The sequence below is a fragment of the Salmo salar genome, chromosome 12 (genome assembly GCF_965601325.2).
Source record: "Salmo salar chromosome 12, fSalSal1, whole genome shotgun sequence".
Lineage (NCBI taxonomy): Eukaryota > Metazoa > Chordata > Actinopteri > Salmoniformes > Salmonidae > Salmo > Salmo salar.
The window spans coordinates 69265970-69284868 of record NC_138302.1 but is presented as its reverse complement, the minus strand read 5'-3'; the positions used below and the strand labels follow the sequence as shown (position 1 = coordinate 69284868).

The following is an 18899-nucleotide window of genomic DNA, read 5'->3' as shown; positions in this document are numbered from 1 at the left end:
ATGCTGGTTAAGTGTGCATTGAATTCTAAATAAATCACAGACAGTCACCAGCAAAGCACTCCCACACCATCACACCTCCTCCATGCTTCATGGTGGGAACCACACATGCAGAGTTCATCTGTTCAACTACTCTGTGTCTCGTAAAGACACGGTGGTTGGAACCAAAAATCTCAAATTTGGACTCAACAGACAAAAGGACAGATTTCCACCGGTCTAATGTCCATTGCTCATGTTTCTCGGCCCAAGCAAGTCTCTTATTATTATTGGTGTCCTTTAGTAGTGGTTTCTTTGCAGCAATTTGACCATGAAGTCCTGATTCACGCAGTCTCCTCTCAACAGCTGATGTTGAGATGTGTCTGTTACTTGAACTCTGTGAAGCATTTATTTGGGCTGCAATCTGAAATGCAGTTAACTCTAATGAACGTATCCTCTGCAGCAGAGGTAACTCTGGGTCTTCCTTTCCTGTGGCGGTCCTCTTGATAGCCAGTTTCATCATAGTGCTTGATGGTTTTTTCTACTGCCCTTTATGTCTTAAAGTAATGATGGACTGTCATTTCTCTTTGCTTATTTGAGCTGTTCTTGCCATAATATGGACTTGGTCTTTTACCAAATAGGGTTATCTTCTGTATATCACCCCTACCTTGCTCAAACGCATGAAGAAGGAAAGAAATTCCACAAATTCACTTTTGAATATATTTTGATTTGTTTAACACTTTTTTGGTTACTACATGACTCCATATGTGTTATTTAATAGTTGTGATGTCTTCACTGTTATTCTACAATGTAGAAAATGGTAAAAACAAAGAAAAACCCTGGAATTAGTAGGTGTGTCCAAACTTTTGACTGGTACTGTACTGTATGTGGATAGACAGTTCCAACATTGAGATACATGCTTAGATTCTAGAGACAGACTTGATTTGATATAATGTGATTTAGTCATTGAAGTGTCCATACATAGCACTAAGCACGAAGTAAAATATATGTCAATTGATTACATTACATCAACAACACGATACTATACAGAAAAAGTATTGTAACACTTAACATTAATTTCTGCATGTAGAAATGGTGACTTTAATGAAATCCTCAAGATCAATCATAGAATCAAGTGGCATCAACACTGGTTTTATAGAATACATATGGTTAAATATAGTATTGAAGTTAACAGCTGACACAGAATATATATATATATATAGAGAGACTCTTTCTTTAAATATTGGATTATTAAATGGAACAAAAAAATAGAGCTTTGATACTTCCACGCTACATACTTTTAAATAAACTCAGCTTACTCAGTGTTTTCAGTAGTTATAATCAGTATTTCTTCTATTGCACAGTGAAAAGGGATAAAACTTAAAGTCCCGACTCGTTTGTGACTCTCTGGTCCTCCCGTCTCCTCCCCTCCTAAGGCTCTATGGGCCTTACCTCACTGGCAAGCTGGAGTGGAAAGAAAAAACCAAAGGTCAGGGATAGGACTGGGATTTAGAAATCAGCTTGTTACCTGTCATGTACAAGAATATAAATCAACAGTTGTACAACTAAAGCCAGGGGGGTGTGGGACTTACAGCCATGGCAGACTTGATGTTCTGGAGCTGGAAGAAGACCCGCCCCCCCTCCTCAGGACACACTATCTTCAGCTCTTCTCTCGTCATCCCCAGGAGCATAGAGCCACTCACTACACCCAGACAGCGCACCGTGCTGATAGACAGAGAGAGGGAGGGAAGGAGAGAAAGTGAAGGAGACATTTTTACAAATCTGGGAAAAGAGAATACTTATCCTGTAGTTGTACAGTAGTTGTAAATGACATGTATGCCTACAGTGATCACTAAGCTATAGCTATTGTGATTGGGAGTTTGAGTGCTCTTACATTTTACTGAAGCCCTTATACTCCAGCCAGGCCTTCACTTGGTCAGGCTTGGACCTCTTGGTTAGGGAGGGAGGACCACTGGTTTCCTGACGGGGGGATAAGGGCTCTATAATGACATACTCATACAGTAAACACCATACACATGGAGCATAGCATAATAACACACAGCAGGCTTTCCAGTATGAAGTTTTGATGAGTGTTGGGGTATCTTGCCTGCTTTTCTTGCTCCTTGTCCTGTGACTCCAGTACATTGTTGGGTACAAAGCCCTCCTCTCCTCTGTTGTTCCTTACTTGCCACCATTTCTTTGACATGTCCAGTAGCTGTGGATGCACAGAGCACATACTGTACACACTCTTCTGTCAAAACCTCCTGTTGGGCGGACGGGCAGACAGACTTCAAAGTGCTGTTAACATGTAGTAGTGTTGAGTAGGCTCACCTGAACCACCTCTCCCTTGGAGATGCTCAGCTCTCTGTTGTTCCTTGCAGTGAAGTCATACATCACACGAATGTTCCTGAGGTTTGGCTCATCTGGACTGAAAACACATACATAGATCTATAGACGCACGTATCCATAATCATTTCATGGCTTTTAAATTGTATATAATACTTTGATAATGCATACCGTGATGGTGGAGGCTTAAACGGGGCCGACCTCTACAGGGGAAAAGTTTGGCAGAACTTATTGAAAAAAACCTTATTGAAATTACCCAGCCAGTACAGAACTATAAGATGCAGCTCACTGGCCAACTACCTTTTCAGGGGTGGAGCGCGGACTCTGACTCTGTTTCTGACTCTGCTCCCTTCTCTCAGGCTCTCTCCCTGGGAGAGAGTGGGTCAACTCCAGGGGCTGCCAACCATCATGGAACTCTAGAGTGTAGGTTGGGATGTCCTCATCATCCTCTGGCCATTTTGTACTGTTAAGACATCAGGGATACAGGGAGCCCTTGTCAAAATGTATGGAAGTACACAGAGCACCGCTGACTGACAGTAACTCCCCATTCTCAGATACCCATTGGTGAGTGGTGTGATGCATGTTTCCCACCTGGGGACGTTCCAGGCGTCTCCTAGCGACTGCCACAGCTGGTCCTCCTCAGGAGTGGCCTCCCCACTCAGCAGACGGATACACTCAGGCTTCAGCAGGGGCACCACGATGGTGGGGGGCAGCTCCTCAGGGCTATGGGACACCACCTGGAGGAGGGAGGGGGTAGCGGTAGGTGGTCAGGTAACTGAGTTTTAACTGTTTTAGCAGTTGATTCTACAGCAGCACTTGCCACTACGGGTGGGAAACAAGCCTTCTGAACTCATTAATAGGAAGATGTATCATGTACTGTCAATTATTTTAGGCTGGTTCAAAACACTACGTTGAAAAAGGTTCATGGGTGGGTCAAGAGCTGCGTAGAAAACAAAGATGGAGTAAGCAGTAGGAGTAACTTACAAATGCCAGGGTGGAGAAGAGGCAGTGGACGAATTCCGGAGCACTGGGATTACTAATCTTTCCATTGAGCTCCCCCTGTCACAGTGAACAGACCAAAGGTACTGGATTAAGCTCTCAGATGAAATGACTAGCATGTACATTTACATTTTACATTTTAGTCATTTAGCAGACGCTCTTATCCAGAGCGACTTACAAATTGTATTACATCATGAGTGTACAACACAACAAGCAAAATAGCTGGGATATTTTGATACACACCAGAAGGTTGAACCCGCATTTGATTTTCTGGAGACAGGTTTCAAATTCCTCTGCTGGTGGCATGCCTTTAATGCCTTGGAAATTAAACAAAAAAACAAATGGCATCAAAATACAAAAACCTCAGATCAGTTTCCCCACTGCCATCTTGCACCAGAATATGGGATATCCCCAGGGGTTCAGGTGGGGGAGCCAAGATAAATGTTATGGTTATTCCAAATTAAAGGCTCTGCATGGTCAATCCGGTGTCTGCAGAAATCAGTGTATTCATATTTCTTGTGCTTCACAGAGCAGAGCAGTTGAGTTTGTGTTTATACAGGACCTCCCGCCCCCAACATACCGCCCCCACCTACCGTCAACCAATCATGTCATTGCGGAGCTATACGGAGCCCTCTGCTTTGTTACAAAATGTGGGCGAATCTTACTTTGGTTTATCATACCTTTAACTTTATACCGATACGGTAGCTCTGGCTCAATTGAACCACCGGTGTAGCCTTCTTTGGAATAAGGAGAAACACACACCTTTATCCTTGTTCTTGTTCTTTTTCTTTTTTTTCTTCTCGGCTTTGGCTGCTGCAGCAGCGACTTGGCCCATAAAGATCTCAATGTCATTGAAAATATGATTCACGATGTCCTGTAGAAAAACAAAGAACATGTTATACAATATCCATATGCAAACCACTACATTCACCTTAAAGGGCAATTCTGCAGTTTCTACATCAATTTCTGGACTTATAAATTCATGATATGTATATCCATTGATTCTTGAAGAATATCATTTATAAATGCCTCATGAGCTTAGTTCAACTGCCGCACCCCTTCAGGACCCACAATATAAGCTTGTTACTCCAATGTTTGTAAAGAAAATAAATGTAAACAAACACTGTATAGCCTCAAAACATGCTTAAAACTATTATTTTGATATCACGGATGGACAGTCCTTGCATCCATAGCTCTGTCTATGAATTTGAGAGTGGTTACATTTCTCCCGCCCCATCCATCAGCTTTTTACAGGAAAAGTGGCAGGACAAATGCATTGTTATTATTTCAATTGCTGATTGCCCCTTTAATTAAGCTATCATCCACAGTACTGCTAACATGAATAATATAATGATAGAGGCAGAGCACTGACCACATTCCTATCAGTCTCTGTGTATGGTCGTGGAGGAGAGACAGGGGCTGGCTCAGGCTCCTCCTCCGTAAAGAGGTGCTGAACTGGGGTTTCCTTCCTGGGAGGGAGGGGCTCTTCTCTGGGCATGGGCGGTGTAGGCGTAGGTACAGGTGTAGGATCTTCATCTATTGAACACATAGGGGTGGAACAGGATAGTTTCCCACTTCCCACAGATTGATAAATACAGTATTTATTGTTTTCAAGATATTTGACCAAACCTAGACTAAAGCTATTTATCTGTCATTAACACAGGAAACAAACCCTTGAGCTAATAGTCTCCATTTTTTTTTTTACAGTGAGGAGTATGCCATTGGTTTACCATAGTCCGGAGCGCTCCATTGAGCTGAGGGATCTTCTGGAGGAGTCCATTCTCTCTGCTCAGGTGGTGGGACAGCGTTCTGAAGATTCCTAACAATTTGATGGCCAGCCATAACTTCCTGATTGCTCCTGCTAGAGATAAAAAGAGGTTTACCTAAAGAAAATGAGCACACATAAGGTAAGCTACACTGTTTTAAATGCACTGTTGTTGTTTTGGACTGTTTTGTTGTTACCTGTTGTCGCTGTGATTGCTAACGTCATCTCTCTGGTGAGGGAGCACTCTCTCTAGGTCCCGTTTTATGAAATCGGCCTGAAATAAATCACTATCATCCATTTGCACAGCCATTTTGAAACATGAGAGAAACATAATGGTCCTAATACAGTCTGGAGACAGGTTCAGGGATATATAACAGTCTCCTCACCCTGAGGTCCTCACACTGGAGCCAGATATATAACAGTCTCCTCACCCTGAGGTCCTCACACTGGAGCCAGATATATAACAGTCTCCTCACCCTGAGGTCCTCACACTGGAGCCAGATATATAACAGTCTCCTCACCCTGAGGTCCTCACACTGGAGCCAGATATATAACAGTCTCCTCACCCTGAGGTCCTCACACTGGAGCCAGATATATAACAGTCTCCTCACCCTGAGGTCCTCACACTGGAGCCAGATATATAACAGTCTCCTCACCCTGAGGTCCTCACACTGGAGCCAGATATATAACAGTCTCCTCACCCTGAGGTCCTCACACTGGAGCCAGATATATAACAGTCTCCTCACTCTGAGGTCCTCACACTGGAGCCAGATATATAACAGTCTCCTCACCCTGAGGTCCTCACACTGGAGCCAGATATATAACAGTCTCCTCACCCTGAGGTCCTCACACTGGAGCCAGATATATAACAGTCTCCTCACCCTGAGGTCCTCACACTGGAGCCAGATATATAACAGTCTCCTCACCCTGAGGTCCTCACACTGGAACATGAAGACACTGGTGGTCCTCCTGCTGCGGTCCTTGACGGTCGCGGTCAGCAGGGAGTTGTACACACAGCTGTCCATCACAGCTTTCAGCTCCACGATGCTGCTCAGAGGCAGGGACTCCAGCTCCTCCTGAACCCCACACAGGAAGAGGGGAGAGGGGGAGAGGGAGAGAAAATAGTAGGTCAGGAATCAAAACCCCCTTGGATTTTTTCACATTTTGTTGCGTTATAAAGTGGGATTGAAATAGATTTGTTGTGATTTTTTTGTCATTGATCTATGCAAAATACTCCATAATGTCAAAGTGAAAAGAAAGTTACACATACTTGTACAAATTTACAATAACTAAATAACTCAAATATAGTAGTTGCATAAGCATTCCCCCTTTGTTTAGGCAAGACTAAATTAGGGCTCTATTCAATACACATCGCGGAAGTTCAGCGTTACAGCGTGATTGAAATTTAAAGGCAACGCTTCCGCTTTAGAGTAGACTACATTTACAGTAAAAGCTGCATGTCGGCTCAATCATAAAATTACCTTTTCATATCTATTGTGGAACCATTACAGATTAAATACAGCCCTTAGTTCAGGAGTAAAATGTTCCTTAACAAATCACATAATAAGTTACATTGAGTCACTTTGTGTGAAATAATAGGGGTTGACATGATTTTTGAATGACAACCCCTTCCTCTGTCCCCCATACATACAACATATGTAAGGTCCCTCGTTCAAGTATTGAATTTAAAGCACAGATTCAACTACAAAGACCAGGATGATATTCAAAGCCTCATAAAGAAGGGCAGTGATTGGTAGATGGGTAACAATAACAAATCAGACATTGAATATCACTTTAAGCATGGTCAAGTTAATAATTATGCTGTGGAGGATGTATTAAACCACCCAGCCACATCAAAGATACAGTCAACCTTCTGAACTGAGCTGCAGGACAAGAAGGAAACTGTTCAGGGATGTCACCATGAGGCCATTGGTGATTTTAAAACAGCTGTAATGGGAGGAAATGATGACCTAAATGGCAGAGTGGAAAGCTAAAGAATAATGCAAATATACAGAATAAAACTATTCCAAAATATGCTACAAGGCACTAGAGTAATACTGCAACAACAAAAAAAAACGTTTTGACCTAAATGCAAAATGTTGTGTTTGGTGCAAATCCAACACAACAAACACATCACTGAGTAACTGTCTCCTTATTTTCAAGTAAGGTGGTGGCTACATCATGGTATGGATATGCTTGACATCAGCAAAGACTGGAGATTAAAAATAAATGGGATAAAAATAAATGGCATGGAGCTAAGTGTAAAGGGCTTAATATGGTTGTATTCCAGCCACTAGGGGATGAAGCCCATGGGAAATAAAGAAGAAAAGTTTAAGTGGACTGGGGGAGAGAAAGAAAAAACGAACAAAAAAATGCTGTACACTGCTGTTACATCGCGCTGACATGATTACAATTCAAGTAAACAGTACCTCTTGCGTTGGAGTTTATATTATAATCTCATAGAAAGGGAATACATTTGGAGGCACTGCTGAGATGTATTTTCATGTTAGCACTGGCCCATATTCCTTGAACGGACAACGAGTGAGAGACGTTGGGAGAGTAGCGAGCCAGCTAACGTTAGCGGGCTAACCACCGAACGGATTTGAGCTATCTTGCCATTGCCTGCATTGTTGTTGTTGCCACGTGAGTAGGACAATATGAGTCGAGCGGGAAACGTTGTTGGATAAAATCAAACAGAGTTTATGGACTTTAACTGAAGACAATTGTTGTTGTGGAATAGGAGGTGTAGATGACTCTGAAGTAAAAGGAAAGAGCCATTGCACATTACAGCGCAAACTGATTGAGGATTTAATGGAATCAGAGGATGAGGGAATGTCTTGGTAGCTTCAACCGAAAGAAGAAATCAAAGGAATATAGGACTCGGAGGATGCTGCGAAAGGTCTGCCTACAAGTTCCAGCCAGTCAGTGCCAACGACGCAAATGGACAGTGAACCCAGCGGAGAGACTTGAGCTGCGGCAGGACGAAAAGAGGTGGGAGGGCCTCCTCAGCTCAACTTCAACAGCCTAGAACATCAGATTGAAAATGGACTGAGAAAAGGATACAGTGAATTAGAAATGATAGCAGTAATCAGAGCTGTGTGCCCAGGGATTAAGATGAGGAGTTATCTGGAGGGAAAAACAGACATGACACTCTACACTCTAGGGCACATCTTGAGGACACATTACGCAGAGAAGGATGTTTCTCAAATGTATCACAAGTTGACTAAAGCAGCACAAGAGCCGGGAGAGTCTGCCTTGGGCTTCCTAGTCCAAGTCTTCGAATCTGAGACAGAAAGTGTTATTAGCCTTAGCTCGTGCCCAATCAGGACTGAAATATGGCACAGTTAGTCAAGAGCCAATGCCTGGAGGCCATTGTTACTGGATTAACAAATGGTATCATCAGGGCAGAGATGAGCATGCATCTCCACAATATTAACACCAGTGATTAACTGTTGCTTGAGAAAATGCAAATTGCCCAGGGCAATGAAACCGAACGCACACAAAAGGCCAGGATTTCACGTAAATTCACACCCATATGAGTTAACGCAGTAAAGAGTGAGGATAACGGGAAGGAATGTGCACAGGCAGAGCCCCCACAGACCACAATCCGAAAATAAAAGAAATACAATCCCCTCCTGAGTAAAATTGATGCGAGCAATGAAGTAATCAAAGAACTGACCTGTCAGGTAGCATCATTAGCACAGTCAGTACAGGGCCAGGGTGACAGTTCAACAGAAAATCAAATACAACCAACAGAGAGAAAATAAAATGCAAAAGTTGTTATGAGACTGGTCAACAGACTTGTCAGCATTGCTACAAATGTGGCAGTGATAGGCATTGGGCAGTAGGATGTAGAATCAGGGGCAACGCACAGCCATCGGGAAACGTCTGGGGGTCACAACCATGGAACGGGAAGTGACCTCAGATACATCTAGTTCCATCCAGTGTTGCAGAGGCTGCAGTGCAAAGGGAGAGAGAACCTCAGAGAAACTGGATTTGAGGGTAGCCAATGGCACTGAAATTCCCTTTCTGGGTTGGATGGACATTTGTTTTAGTTTGCTTGATCCCAAAGCTGATGTCATTGCAGGAAAATATTTGAGGGTTCCCATATTGAAGAAATAGTAAGAACAAAAAGTAACAATGAGCCCTCTGAGCTGATGTATACAGTAAAGGTGCTAAGAAATGCACTTAAGGAACATTAGAGAGTGGTAGCGTGTCACCCAGTTCCTGTGCCAAGTGGAGAAAAGGTTACTGTAGCACAAATTCATGACAGATCCCCACCAGAGCCTGGCCCTGACACCAGTCACATAGAGTTGTGGGACCCACCTGTAAATGTACAGCACTTGAGCCAAGAACAACAAGAATTAGTCAAACAGATGCTCAGAGAGGAATCAGCCATTTTTGCCTAAGATGACATGGACATAGGGTGCATTGAACATCTCCAAATGGCGATAACCTTGACTGATAACATACCAGTGGCAAAGAGGTTCACTGGTGTGCCACGCCCCTTGTATCCAGGGGCTCCTGAATAAAAACTTAATCAGGAAGTCAACTTCATCATTACCATCACCTCTGGTCTGTGTACGGAAAAAGGATGGGTGTTTAAGACTTTGTGTTGATTACAGGCGATTGAACAAGAAAACTGTTCTAGACGGGAATTCCATACCCCGTATACAGGAAATACTTGATGGTTTAGGAGGAAACTTATGGTTTACAGTTTTAAAGGATAGGCATACCACCAAGGCTTTGTGGGAGAGGAGACTTAGCCTTCCCTGTAGCTCAGTTGGTAGAGCCTGGTGTTTGCAACGCATGGTGTTTGCAGGGTTGTGGGTTCGATTCCCACGGGGGGCCAGCACACACACAAAAAAAAAAAGATGTATGAAATGTATGCATTCACTACTGTAAGTCGCTCTGGATAAGAGTGTCTGCTAAATGACTAAAATGTAAAAAATGAGACCAGAAAATACACTGCTCCTTGGGCCTTATATCAGTAGAACAGAATTCCCTTTGGCTTATCAAACAGTTCCTCTGTCTTCCAACAAAGCATGGAGGAAAGTTTAAAGGGTATAAGATATCTGTATAGCATATTTGGATGATGTGCTTATTTTTAGTTATTTTCCACAACATGTGGAAGATGTCCTTTAAGTTCTCAGGCAGCAAAATCAATGGGGTATTAAACTCAGGGCTCATAAGTGTGACCTATTCAAGAATGAGGTCCATTATTTAGGAAAAATAATTTATACTAAAGGTTACAGAATGGATGCTAAATAAATTGTAGCAGTGCAAGAACTGGTAAACATGTGAGAGAGCTGGGGAAACTACTGGGGTTTCTAGGGTACACGTGGGCTAACAGTAAGAACTTCTCACGACATGCAAAATGTCTCTATGACTTACTAGCAGTGAAGTCGGAGACCCCAGCATCCGGGAAGCAAAGGACCTAGATAGCTATCCAGTCGGGACAGGCTCCACCCCACCAGAAAGTTATATGGGAGGATGCCTACCACAGAGCATTAGAACACTTGGTGAGTGTGTTGACTAATCCACCTGTGCTTGCTGACCCAGATTTCAAGGACCCTTTTATCCTGCACGTTGGATTGGGAGGTGTGTTATACCAACGACAAAGTGGCAAACTGATTCATTGGATATGGCTCCTGCACTATCACACAAGCAGAGAGAAACCTTCACTGGAATTCTTGGCCCTAAAATGGGCAGTGACTGAGCAGTTCCGCGATGACCTATTTTATGCTCGCTCTGTGACAGTGTACAGGGATAATAGCCCCTTGACATATGTACTAACTATAGCGAGACTGAATGCCACCGGTCATTGCTGGGTGGCAGAGCTGTCAGACTGCAATCTCACACTGAAGTATCTTCCTGGAAAGTTAAACACTGACGCAGACTTTCTGTCACGCTCTCCTTTGCATGCTGAACATTACATGGAAGAATGCACGGAGAAACACTCACCTGAGATGGTAAAAGCAACACTCAGTAAAGTTCAGGCACAACAGCATGACTGTTTAACTTGGATATCCGCGGTCAGACTAAGGCCATCAGTGCAAGAGGAGCTGTCAAGGTGTGTAGGAACAGTTACAGACCGGCAGTCTCCACACCATCTCATGCAGGCTCAGTTAAAGGATGCAGCTGTATCTGGAATCTTGGAACGATAAAGGCAAAGGACTAAGCCAAAACCAACAGAATGACAACATGAGTGATGCGAAATCAAACAGTTACTGCAAGAGTGGAACAGGCTCCATATCTCACCAGAGGGATTATTACAAAGGAAAACAGCAAAAAGGACACAAATTGTTGTACCAAGTCAATACATAATACTAATTGAACAAGTACTTACACACTAAAATGGCCCAGCTAGGAACAGAAAGAGTGTTGAACTTAGCATGAGAACGCTTTTATTGGCCATGTGTTCAACATGACATTGAACACTTTATCACTAAAGTGTGTAAGTGTATCAAACACAAGAAACCCAGTGTAATAACTCGGGCCCCAATGCAACATGTACTGTCTACAGCTCCTTTCCAGATGATTTCAATTGACTATGAGCATTAGGAGAAAAGTAGAGGGGGCTATGAGTACATTTGAGTTATTTTAGAAATCTTTACAAAATTTGCACAAGCCTACCCCACCAGAAATAAGTCAGGGAAAACTGCACCAAAAAAGCTTTGAGAATTTTTCCCACAGTTTGGCTTCAGAATTTTGAAAAGAATAATGGGCAAATGTTGCACAATCCAGGTGTGCAAAGCTCTTAGAGACTTACCCAAGAAAACTCACAGCTGTTATCGCTGCCAAAGGTGATTCTAACATGTATTGACTCAGGGGGTGAATACTTAATTAATAACAAAAATATTATATATAGAATATTTCTTCCACTTTGACATTACAGAGTGTTTTGGCTAAAAAATGACAATTAAATCCATTTTAATCCCACTTCGTAACACAATCAATCGTGATGAAATCCAAGGGTAGTAAATACTTGTGACACCTCCTGTATGATCTTTCTTTAATCTACAACACTCAATGTCTGTTAGTAAACTGTGGGTATAGCTATGCTCACCCAGTGTTTCATTGTCAAGTATAAAGTGTGTGCACCAACCTTAGTCTCGATGTCTGTTAGCAGCAGGTTCCCATCCCGCACCTCCAGGACCATGTCCTGCCCCCACACCCGGCCCATCCCATCCAGCAGCTTTAGCCTCTCAACACAGTCATTCACATCACGCACCTCCCTACCATCCAGGTCACAGGTGAACAAATGCTGGAGAACAGACACACACAGGGGTTATACATGCATTTGAAATCACAGAAATAGCTGCATAGCTATTGTGATCAAACGCAGACCATTATCATTGCTAAATGATTAGCATAGTACAATCATTATATTGGATAAACCAAAACAATACCTCTACTCTGTACTGGAATTTGTTCATCATCTTGGTGATAGAGTCCGCATACTCCTTCCTCTGCACTGATGGGGAACATGGGATGATTAACATTTTATGCATAGTTGCGTTTCACAAAACATTCACCTATAATAAACAATGCTTTAGGTAATCAGTTTCAACTGCTCAAGGCCAATATTATGGTTTACTCTTTACTTACTGTATATTGACTTGGCACTTGGTCTGGACAGATTTGATATCTGTGATAACCGATCATCCACTGAATAGCCACTGCCACAAGAAAATGGAGAGAATAGCATAATATAGATTTGATTTCAGAGACTGAATACTCAAGAGTAAACAAGAAAGAAATACATAAAAATAGGTTATAGCTACAGTGCAAGCTCTAGAGAACACCTACTTGGACTGGACGGACTGGACAGATCCTGCGTAACTGCTAGAGTCCAAGCCATAGGGACTGTCACTCCTGTACATCCTGGAACCCCTGGGTCACACACCTGTAACATAAGGAGACAGAGATACAGAAAACATACAACAACATTTCAGCACAAACATCAACCACAAGAGCATAATACAGTGATAACTACTGCTGCCAACACAACTGGTACTTCACCTACCTTATTGGCCAGTGATACAGTAACATAATAACATTTTTTTTTTACATTTTAGTCATTTAGCAGACGCTCTTATCCAGAGCACTCTTATCCAGAGTAGTGAATGCATACATTTCATACATAGCCCCCCGTGGGAATCGAACCCACAACCCTGGCATTGCAAACACCATGCGTTGCAAACACCATGCTCTACCAACTGAGCTACAGCAAATCACCTGCCATTGTTGTTATTATCATGATTCTATTCAGTAGTTATTATACAGGATGTGTTATGAATAGGGTTGCAAAGCTACCAGTAAATGACTAAAGTTATAGGAATCTACAGTTATTTTAGCAAATAACAGGTAATATATGGCAATCGATGGCAACTTTGGTCATTTATACTTGAATAACTTTTTAAAATCTATTCATACATAGTATTATTTTATTTATATCTGTGTCCATACTGTCCTAGAGTTTCTAGTGGATAGACCATATGGTTAAAGAGGAAATTAGGAAGCCTAATTAATGAAAAAGCATCTAATCAACAAAGGCATTATTAATTCTCCAATGAATGACTTTTTTCACAACTGCCATCAGTTTGGCGCTAAAATATTTAGAACAAAGACATACTAACGTAGCAACAACAACAAAAAAGTGTGGGAAAAATATATATAATGGATATTTCATGCCGAAACCCTCATATTAAACACCAATGGTATTCACTAATTTGATGGTTTATATTTTGGATGTTTGACAGCTTTGTCATTCTATTATTATACCTTTTTTCTATCATATTATTTGATAATTGTATATATTTTACATGTGATGAGACCACACCGAGGGCCAGAGATAATTGCAGACACCTGTAATAATCTGAAGTACCCAAAAAGGCCACTAGATGTCATCTGATAAAATAAAAACCGTGAAAGTTACCAAAGTTTGGTAACAAAGTTTTCCAGTAATATACCCTCCCTTTGCAACCCATAGCTATGAATGAGCAACATTAGTGTCCAGAGCTGAGCTCAACCATGACGACAAACCTCTTAGTCATCACACCTCAGAAACCTGGTACTTAATCAGTCATTATGTTATAAAAGGCTGTATAGTGGACTGTAGTCAAACACATTGCAAATAGGCCGGGTAGTGTTGGGGTTCGTTCCTTGTTAATCATTGGCTCATGGTGAAATTAGCATTCAGGCAATATCTTTAATTAAATGAATCAAAAACCTTTATTACTGCAATTGCAAACAGAAGTCGACAACAGGAACATAGCACGTATGTTTCCGAGTAAGTTCTGCAAAATAGTCAAAGGTCGAAGTTATTTTATTAAGGCCGAAGTCCAGCCTTAGTGATGTCACGGCCTACGTCATTACCTTCTACTCATAAGACCAAGCCCATGCATACACAGCAATACAAACAAGAGTTTCAGTGTTATCTAAAGGCTCAGCAGTAAATGTCCATTCTCCAAGTTGATTTATAGTGGAATGTCGGACAAGTCTCTTATCTCTTTCAGTCCCCTGCAGGGTTCTTTCTCAGTCACACATCTCAGACCGTTTCTTCATAAGAGGCAGAGACTAGAAAAGACTGTGGAACAATATTAAACCTTATAATGATTATATATATTGTTAATCTGTAGTCTAGGACCCTATAAATATAAGGAGGGAGGGGTCTTATAACCCTTCCCCTTCTATTAATACAACATAAGCATAATCAATTATTATAATACATCAAACATTCGGTACAGCCCCTATCATGACCCCAAGGTGAACCCGACAGTAGCCATTTGATTACCTGTTCAGGAGTCTTATTGCTTGAGGGTAAAAGCTGTTGCGGTAGCAGAGAGGACAGTCTGTGACTGGGGTGGCTGGGGTCTTTGACCATTTTTAGGGCCTTCCTCTGACACCGCCTGGTATAGAGGTCCTGAATGGCAGGCAGCTTAGCCCCAGTGATGTACTGGGCCATACGCAGAACCTCTGTAGTGCCTTGCAGTCGGAGGCCGAGCAGTTGCTTTACCAGGCAGTAAAGCAACCAGTCAGGAGGCTCTCGATGTTACAGCTGTAGAATCTTCTTAGGATCTGAGGACCCATGCCAAATATTTTCAGTCTCCTGAGGGGGAATAGGTTTTGACGTGTGATGAGAATGGGGGTGAGAATGGGGGCATGCTCGGGTCCTCCTTTTCCTGTAGTCCACAATCATCTCCTTTGTCTTGATTACGTTGAGGGATAGGTTGTTATTCTGGCACCACCCGGCCAGGTCTCTGACCTCCTCCCTATAGGCTGTCTTGTCGTTGTCGGTAATCAGGCCTACCACTGTTGTGTCATCTGCAAACTTAATTATGGTTTTGGAGTTGTCGCTGGCCATGCAATCGTGGGTGAACAGGGAGTACAGGAGGGGACAGAGCACGCACCCTTGAGGGGCTCCAGTGTTGAGGATCAGAGTGGCAGATGTGTTGTTACCTACCCTCACCACCTGGAGGCAGCCCGTCAGGAAGTCCAGGATCCAGTTGCAGAGGGAGGTGTTCAGTCCCAGGATCCTTAGCTTACATTTACATTTACATTTAAGTCATTTAGCAGACGCTCTTATCCAGAGCGACTTACAAATTGGTGCATTCACCTTATGATATCCAGTGGAACAACCACTTTACAATAGTGCATCTAAATCTTTTAAGGGGGGGGGGGGGGGTTAGAAGGATTACTTTATCCAATCCTAGGTATTCCTTAAAGAGGTGGGGTTTCAGGTGTCTCCGGAAGGTGGTGATTGACTCCGCTGTCCTGGCGTCGTGATGAACTTTTAGGGCACTATGGTGTTGAACACTGAGCTGTAGTCAATGAATAGCATTCTCACATAGCTGTTCCTTTTGTCCAGGTGGGAAAGGGCAGTGTACAGTGCAAAAGAGATTGCATCATCTGTGGATCTGTTTCAGCGGTATGCAAATTGGAGTGGGTCTAGGGTTTCTGGGATAATGGTGTTGAAGTGAGCCATGACCAGCCTTTCAAAGCACTTCATGACTACGGACGTGAGTGCTACGGGTCGGTAGTCATTTAGGCAGGTTACCTTAGTGTTCTTGGGCACAGGGACTATGGTGGTCTGCTTAAAACATGTTCGTATTACAGACTCAATCAGGGACATGTTGAAAATGTCAGTGAAGACACCTGCCAGTTGGTCAGCACATGCCTGGAGCACACGTCCTGGTAATCCATCTGGCACTGCAGCCTTGTGAATGTTGACCTGTTTAAAGGTCTTACTCACGTCGGCTACAGAGAGCGTGATCACACAGTCGTCCGGATCAGCTGATGCTCTCATGTATGCCTATGTGTTGCTTGCCTCGAAGCGAGCATAGAAGTGATTTAGCTCATCTGGTAGGCTCGTGTCACTGGGCAGCTTGCGGCTGTGCTTCCCTTTGTAGTCTGTAATAGTTTGCAGGCCCTGCCATATCCGACGAGTGTCGAAGCCGGTGTAGTACGATTCAATCTTAGTCCTATATTGGTGCTTTGCCTGTTTGATGGTTTGTCGGAGGGCATAGCATGATTTGTTATAAGCTTCCGGGTTAGAGTCCCACACCTTAAAGGCGGCAGCTCTACCCTTTAGCTCAGTGCGAATATTGCCTGTAATCCATGGCTTCTGGTTGGGGTATGTATGTACAGTCACTGTGGGGACAATGTCCTCGATGCACTTATTGATAAAGCCAGTGACTGATGTGGTGTACTCCTCAATGCCATCGGAAGAATCCCGGAACATTTTCCAGTCTGTGCTAGCAAAATAGTCCTGTAGTTTAGCATCTGCTTCATCTGACCACTTTTTTATAGACTGAGTCACTGGTGCTTCCTGCTTTAATTTTTGCTTGTAAGCAGGAATCAGGAGGATAGAATTATGGTCAGATTTGCCAAATTGAGGGCGAGGGAGAGCTTTGTAAGCGTCTCTTGTGTGGAGTAAAGGTGATCTAGATCTAGAATTTTTTTTCCCCTCTGGTTGCGCATTTAACATGCTGATAGAAATTAGGTCAAACTGATTTAAGTTTCCTTGCATAAAAGTCCCCAGCCACTAGGAGCGCCGCCTCTGGGTGAGCGGTTTCCTGTTTGCTTATTTCCTTAGTCATAGACTAAATCATGTTTAGTCATTTACAGTGTATTAGTTGTGCCCTATTGCAATTTTTCCCAAAGGACAACAACTTGAAACCAGAAACCTCAAGGCTCTTTGAACTTCTGTGATACCTTCATTTATATGATTGAGATGTGCAAACACACATGAACAGTGCAAACAACAGACTCCATTACAATTCCCATCTGCCCCACCGCTTGAAACAAGAGCAACACAAGCAGCTGAAAATGTTGCTATTGTTTTAAGTAAAGTCAACGATTGAACAATGAATCATTGACAAATGTCAGAGGATGGTTTATTATGGTTAAACTATGGATTGACAGCAAGCAACACATCATATTTTTCTGTCATCAATTTCAATCTTTCTTATGGCTAGCTACATAGTTTAGAAATAATTCAACTTACAGCAGGGGAAAGGACCCTGTACGCTGTAGAAATAAGTATTTGAGATACTCATACCCTAGTTCAGCTATATTAAAACAAAATGTTTCAATCAGCACCATATATTTAATAAAAATGTACAGCTCCGTTTCCTGTTTTTCGGGTTAACCAATGTCTCCCTCTAATGAATTACACACAATAATAACAAAAGTCAGTCTTGTAATAAAGTCAGCAATAGAATTCTAAATTCAGCTCAAAGACTTTACTTTTCAGACTACTAGCTTTTATGTAACACTGGAAAACACTCATTGCCCTTTTCATCATGTAAACATTAGCCAATCAACCTCTCAGCAGGAAGTACACTGAAAAAAACATAGGCCTACCTATGGTTTATAGATGTTCGAGGTACGTTACCTGTTGTGTCCGGCAATGTAGTTTCTGTGTTATTTATGGATAAATCTATTTCTCTCTTCTCCAGACACCGTTCATATTCCAGGCCTGGGGTTTCTATTGCGGAACTCTGAACAAATACTACCAAGGCTTCCTCATAAAAGACAGGGGCAAAGTCCAGATTCAAAAGTGCATTGATCCATAGGCTTGAAAGCATCCAATAAGGGTGTTACTGTTCAACTGAGTGTCAAATTCCTTATGGGAGAAGATGCCAAAATCATAGTCATTTATACTCAGGTCCAGGACAAGGGTTGTGGGTGTGCCTGGTACTCAGGACGGCATCCCCACAGAGCAAAGGTCTCTGTCAAGGAGGGATCCTGGACCCTCCCATACAAAGTCCTGTAAGTCACTCCTGTTGTCAATCTGTTGTCAGTATGATAGCTACAATACATTCGGAAAGTATTCAGACTCATTCACTTTTTCCACATTTTGTTACGTTACAGCCTTATTCTAAAATGTATTAAATAAAAATGTTGCCTCTGTCAATCTACGCACCATACCCCGTAATGACAAAGCAAAAACAGGTTTGTATAACTGCGATAAATTCAATTGATTGGACATGATTTGGAAAGGCACACATCTGTCTATATAAGGTCCCACAGTTGACAGGACATGTCAGAGCAAAAACCAAGCCATGAGGTCAAGGGAATTGTCCGTAGAGCTCTAAGAAAGGATTGTGTCAAGCAACAGATCTGGGGAAAGGTACCAAAATATTTCTGCAGCATTGAAGGTCCCCAAGAACACAGTGGCCTCCAACATTCTTAAATGGAAGAAGTTTGGAACCATCAAAACTCTTCCTGGAGCAGGGCGCCCGTCCAAACTGAGCAATCGGGACAGAGCTCCAGAGTTCCTCTGTGGAGAAGGGAGAACCGTTCAGAA

General features: G+C 42.6%; 1 protein-coding gene across 3 annotated transcripts; it reads right to left on the bottom strand.

The window, feature by feature from the left end:
• Window positions 1-1050: 1050 nt before the first annotated feature.
• Window positions 1051-18290, bottom strand: LOC106565672 (epidermal growth factor receptor kinase substrate 8-like protein 3). 3 transcript variants are annotated; one of them, XR_006758065.1, is made up of 20 exons: window positions 17985-18290; window positions 12896-12992; window positions 12695-12765; window positions 12496-12560; window positions 12192-12350; window positions 6010-6159; window positions 5281-5357; window positions 5049-5179; window positions 4691-4854; window positions 4081-4192; window positions 3562-3635; window positions 3304-3378; window positions 2911-3056; window positions 2620-2782; window positions 2491-2522; window positions 2305-2401; window positions 2081-2188; window positions 1868-1973; window positions 1566-1698; window positions 1051-1437 (listed from the first exon to the last, which is right to left on the bottom strand). XR_006758065.1 is itself a non-coding variant. In XM_014133032.2 (20 exons), the coding sequence occupies exons 2-20, from the start codon at window positions 12967-12969 to the stop codon at window positions 1405-1407; spliced, it is 1947 nt and encodes a 648-aa protein (XP_013988507.1). In that variant the 5' UTR covers window positions 12970-12992; window positions 17985-18290; the 3' UTR covers window positions 1051-1404. The 3 variants fall into 3 exon arrangements, 2 of the variants coding, with proteins under 2 accessions (XP_013988507.1, XP_013988506.1); XM_014133032.2 differs by having other exon boundaries at window positions 1868-1953; window positions 5049-5176; XM_014133031.3 differs by having other exon boundaries at window positions 1868-1953; window positions 17985-18289.
• Between the last annotated feature and the right edge of the window lie 609 nt (window positions 18291-18899).

Coding starts and splice junctions, on each gene's coding strand:
- LOC106565672 (XM_014133031.3), bottom strand. CDS start 12,969: ATGTACAGGAGTGACAGTCCCTATGGCTTGGACTCTAGCAGTTACGCA. Junction 4,855..5,048: donor ATGGAGCGCTCCGGACTATG/GTAAACCAATGG, acceptor TGTGTTCAATAG/ATGAAGATCCTACACCTGTA. Junction 1,954..2,080: donor ACAAGGAGCAAGAAAAGCAG/GCAAGATACCCC, acceptor TCCCCCCGTCAG/GAAACCAGTGGTCCTCCCTC.